The 5,164-nt window shown below is 40.7% G+C and overlaps 2 protein-coding genes across 3 annotated transcripts; one reads left to right on the forward strand and one right to left on the reverse strand.

Annotated features, from left to right (window-relative positions):
• The first annotated feature begins 307 nt into the window (after window positions 1-307).
• On the forward strand, window positions 308-1,184 carry LOC108973376 (protein D3-like). 2 transcript variants are annotated; one of them, XM_018940619.1, is made up of 3 exons: window positions 308-552; window positions 613-772; window positions 827-1,184. In XM_018940619.1, exons 1-3 carry the CDS (start codon window positions 403-405, stop codon window positions 1,090-1,092), a joined length of 576 nt encoding a protein of 191 aa, XP_018796164.1. In that variant the 5' UTR covers window positions 308-402; the 3' UTR covers window positions 1,093-1,184. The 2 variants fall into 2 exon arrangements, with proteins under 2 accessions (XP_018796164.1, XP_018796162.1); XM_018940617.1 differs by having other exon boundaries at window positions 613-1,184.
• LOC108973378 (probable small nuclear ribonucleoprotein Sm D2) lies at window positions 1,165-1,807 on the reverse strand. Its single transcript, XM_018940620.1, has 2 exons — window positions 1,672-1,807; window positions 1,165-1,614 (listed from the first exon to the last, which is right to left on the reverse strand). Coding segments are annotated over exons 1-2 (360 nt in total). The 5' UTR covers window positions 1,674-1,807; the 3' UTR covers window positions 1,165-1,256.
• Window positions 1,808-5,164: the final 3,357 nt, after the last annotated feature.

The raw sequence follows: 5,164 nt of genomic DNA on the forward strand, positions 1-5,164 counted from the left end.
CACGTAGCGAAAAGAAGAAACGACTGGCGCGCTGTTGTTAACTCGGCTATAATCGCGTAAGCGGTGTCTACGCCAATCAAGAAGAAGAAGAAGTTATTATGTTATTAATTTGGAAAATAAATAGACCATTATTACAAACCACACATCGAAAACACTACCAAGAATCCCAGTTTGAATAAAAGTCAATTATCAATTTCCCTGCCCGTGATAATGGAATGCCCCATAAAAGGTAAAAGCTTCCTCAGCTTTACCTTAAAAGCTGTAGTAGGTTTATTGTTTTTTAATCACCTCTGTATTGGTTAGTTAACTCAATTTAATCGCCTACCGCTTATTACTGTTAGATTTCACATATGAAATATATCGGTTGAGAAATATACAGTTAACTCATCGCAGGACATTTAAATGGTGAACTTAAAGATTATGAAAGTATTTTGGCTTTTGTTGATCGCGGCCAATACAAGTGCAAACGAAATAAATGACGTGAAGACAATATTCGAGCATCTTGAAGTCGTTCCAGATGTTGTACCAAGTGCACCAAACCGGTTTTTAAAAGTATTGTCAAACACTTTAAATTAAATAAACTTTGAATTTCAATAATTATTAAACATTTAGGTGACGTATGCCAACGACTTGGAAGTGAAAGCGGGCATAGAACTCACACCAACTCAAGTAAAGTCACAACCTTTGGTAGAATGGGAGGCGGATCAAGATTCATTTTACACACTTATAATGTCAGATCCTGATGCACCAAGTCGCCACGCACCAAAATTTCGTGAGTTCAAACACTGGCTAGTGGGTAACATCCCAAATAATGACATTTCAAAAGGTGAAATTCTAAGCGCTTATGTCGGCTCAGGACCTCCAAAAAATTCAGGACTACATCGTTATGTATTCTTGCTGTACAAGCAGAAAGGAAAGTTGGAATTCAATGAGGCAAGAATTGGAAATAACAGCAGAGAAGAACGCCCTAATTTCCGTGCAGCTAACTTTGCTTCAAAGTATGACCTTGATTATCCTGTAGCAGGCAACTTTTATCAAGCGCAATGGGATGAATATGTTCCCTTCGTTCACAAACAGCTTTCAGGCAACTAACACAATTTGATATATTGATTTGGTCTGTATTCAATTGTAAATCTTTTTTTTTTTTTAATTAAATAAGAATAGTTTGGTTGTTTTCAAAATTATTATTATTCTGTCTTGATTACCATAATACCTACATATATATTATATATACTAAAGTTAGGATAGAAAATAACTCATTTCCCTGCTGCTGTCGCCAAAGGATTTCTCAAAACCAAAATCACCGAATCTCCGCGTAAAAACATTTTCGATATAAAACGATCTTTATTTACTGGTTTAACTTTCTTCTTGCCTTTTCCCGTACGAGGCAATTCAGTCCACATTTCCTTAACACTTTCAAGAACCATATTACAGTGGCGGTCGAAAGCCTTTACACGACCAAGCAGCTTCTTGTTATTCCGGCAGTTAATTAGAACTTGTGTATTGTTTTTCACCGATTGGGTGAGAACGGAAAGAGGGCCTGTATTGAATTCTTCTTCCTCTTGGCGAGCAAGTTCCTCAGGTGTCAGTTCAGATTTTGGTTTTACAAGAGCCCTGCAAATCCATTTAAGGTTAAGTAACGCAAATATTAGATCATTGTTTAAAACTTACATTGTTTCAATTATAAGATGTTGGTTACAAAACTTAGATAAAAAGTTTTCCCATACAAAACTTTTTAATAAACGTTTACAAATGTCACTCACTTAAGCAGGACGCAGTGGTTTGACCTAACACATTTCAGGTACGAAACGAAACGAAACTAAATTCTTACAGAACCGGGTGTTTCCAAAGATATAAGAGTATTATTTTATAATTCATCACAATTATTTGTACACCGGAAAATAATAAAGTTTCTCATATTTTATTAAAAATTATCATTAAGGTAACGATTATCAAGAAGAGTTGTAAAAACTTCCAGGAAATATTCTTTTATAGTAAAAAAATAAGTATTTTATTATTTTTTGCCACAATTATTGTGTACAGCTTTACTACCAAGAACGCATACTACACTATGCGATAGGGGTGTATTGTCTGGGCACAATTCCGATTCCTTTGGCGCCGCGATTTGAAGGAACCGTTGGAAAGAGAGTCCTCCTGATTAGAAAATATATAGGGTTATAGACACCGCAAACGCTTAGTTTACGAGATATTGACCTTAAAGTTCACAAATTCGCAAAATTCGAACATTTCAAAAAGCTAAACACACTTTATTCACATTTTTCACTTCAAATTAATTAAATTAAATTACACTTTTAAATAAATCCATATTTTACACTTTAACAGGTTTTTTACTTAAATAATTTTTATTTTAAAAATTACATTTTACACTCGTTTGAAACTCATTTGTTTACCAAAATTTACGACGAAATGGAGTGCTGCCAGTGATGATAAGGCAATTCGCTGAAATTCCTCTTTCGAAAAAATTCCTCTATCCATGCATATGGATATTTTTTTTTTAATTTATTAAGCTAATAAGTAATATTATATACATATATACTGCGTCGAATAGTTTCAGAGCTGGAGTGTTTTCGTCCATCCCGACAACATGACCTAGCCAGCGTAGCCGCTGTCTTTTAATTCGCTGAACTATGTCAATGTCGTCGTATATATCGTACAGCTCATCGTTCCAATGAATACCATATTCGCCGAAGCCAACTCGCAAAGGGCCATAAATCTTTCGCAGAACTTTTCTCTCGAAAATTCACAACGTCGACTCATCCGTTGTTGACATCGTCCAAGCCTCTGCACCATATAGCAGGACGGGAATTATGAGTGTCTTATAGAGTTTGCTTTTTGTTTGTCGAGAGAGGACTTTGCTTCTCAATTGCCTACTCAGTCCGAATTAGCACCTGTTGGCAAGAGTTATCCTGCGTTGAATTTCTAGGCTGACATTGTTGGTGGTGTTTACGCTGGTTCCAAAATAAACGAAATTATCTACAACTTCAAAGCTATGACTGTCAACAGTGGCGTGAGTGCCAAGTCGCGAGTGCGACGACTGTTTGTTTGATGACAGGAGATATTTCGTCTTGCCCTCGTTCACCGCCAGAGTGAAGTTTTTGTTGCTTAGTTGTCCAGTCTGGAGAAAGCAGAACTAACGCCGCGGGTGTTGAGGCCGATGATATCAATATCAGCGGCATACGCCAGCAGCTGTACACTCTTATAGAAGATCGTACCTTCTCTATTTAGTTATGCAGCTCGAACTAGTTTCTCCAGAAGCACGATAAGGAATCGCCTTGTCTGAAACCTCATTTGGTATAAAACGGCTCGGAGAGGTCCTTCCCGATTCTGACGGAGCTTTTGGTGTTGCTCAACGTCAGCTTACACAGCCGTATAAGTTTTGCAGGGATACCAAATTCNTCTATTTAGTTCTGCAGCTCACCCTAGGTTGAAAAAGTCGCACGATAGGGAGTCGCCCTGTCTGAAACCTTGTTTGGTATCGAAAGGCTCGGAGAGGTCCTTCCCGATCCCAACGGAGCTTTTGGTGTTGCTCAACGTCAGCTTACACAGCCGTATAAGTTTTGCAGGGATACCAAATTCAGATATCGCGGCATAAAGGCAGCTCCTTTTCGTGCTGTCRAAAGCAGCTTTGAAATCGACGAAGAGGTGATGTGTGTCGATTCTCCTTTTACGGGTCTTTTCCAAGATTTGGCGCATGGTGAATATCTGGTCGGTTGTTGTTTTGCCAGGTCTAAAGCCACACTGATAAGGTCCAATCAGTTTATTGACGGTGGTCTTTAATCTTTCACACAATACGCTCGATAAACCTTATACGCGATGTTGAGGAGACTTATTTCACGGTAGTTGGCGCAGATTGTGTATTTTCTTAATTCTTGGATTGGGCAGAGCACACTTAAATTCCAATCATTGTACAAGCTTTCATCCGACCATATTTTACAAAGAAGCTGATGCATGCTCCTGTTTTAGTAGCTCGACTGGCAATCCATCGGCCTCCGCTGCTATTCGAACTTCTTCCTGGTCGGGCAAAGGAACGTCTGCTCTATCGTCATCGATTGGGGAATCGGGTTCGCCTTCTCCTGGCGTTGTGCGTTCACTGCCATTGAGCAGGCTGGACAAGTGTTCGCTCCATAATTTAAGTATGACCTGGGCATCGGTGACTAGATCACCTTTGGGGGTTCTACAAGAGTATGCTCCGGTCTTGAAACCTTCTGTAAGCCGCCGCATTTTTTCGTACAACTTTAGAGTATTACCCCTGTCGGCCAGTTTATCAAGCTCTTCGTACTCACGCATTTCGGCCTCTTTCTTTTTCTGTCTGCAAATGCGTGTCCCTTCCCTGTTCATTCTCGGTATCTATCCCATCCCGCACGTGTTGTGGTCGATCGTAAGGTTGCGATTTAGGCAGCCTGTTTTCTCTCCGCTGCGACACGGCACTCCTTGTCGTTCCAGCTGTTCTTTTACACTTTCCGAAAACCAATGGTTTCGGTTGCAGCTGTACGTAAGGAGTTTGAAATGCCGTCCCACAGTTCCCTTATACCGAGTGGTTGACGAGTGCTCTCAGAGAGCAGGAGTGCAATCCGAGTAGAAAATCGTTCGGCTGTCTGTTGTGRTTGCAGCTTCTCGACGTCGAACCTTCCTAGTGTTTGTTGGCGTGCGTTTTTTGCTCCACAGAGGCGGGTGCAAGTCTTGGCTGCAACAAGTTAGTGGTCCGAGTCGATGTTAGGACCTCAGAGCGCACGCACATCTAAAACACTGGAGACGTGTCTTCCATCTATCACAACATGATCGATCTGGTTGGTGGTTTTTCGATCCGGAGACAGCCAGGTGCTTGATGAATCTTCTTATGCTGGAATCTAGTACTACAGATAACCATATTTCGAGCCCCAGCGAAGTCGATCAGCCTCAACCCATTTTTGGATGTTTCCTCGTGGAGGCTAAATTTACCGACCGTAGTGCCAAAGATACCTTCTTTGCCCACCCTGGCGTTAAATTCGCCAAGCACGATTTTGACATCATGGCGGGGGCAGCTCTCATAATTGCTTGCCAAGCACTTATAAAAGGCATCTTTGGTCACATCGTCCTTCTCTTCCGTCGGGGCGTGGGCGCAAATCAGCGATATGTTGAAGAACCTCGCTTTGATGCGGATTGT

The sequence above is a fragment of the Bactrocera latifrons genome, unplaced genomic scaffold, assembly GCF_001853355.1.
Source record: "Bactrocera latifrons isolate USDA-ARS-PBARC rearing strain unplaced genomic scaffold, ASM185335v1 scaffold_473, whole genome shotgun sequence".
Classification (NCBI taxonomy): domain Eukaryota; kingdom Metazoa; phylum Arthropoda; class Insecta; order Diptera; family Tephritidae; genus Bactrocera; species Bactrocera latifrons.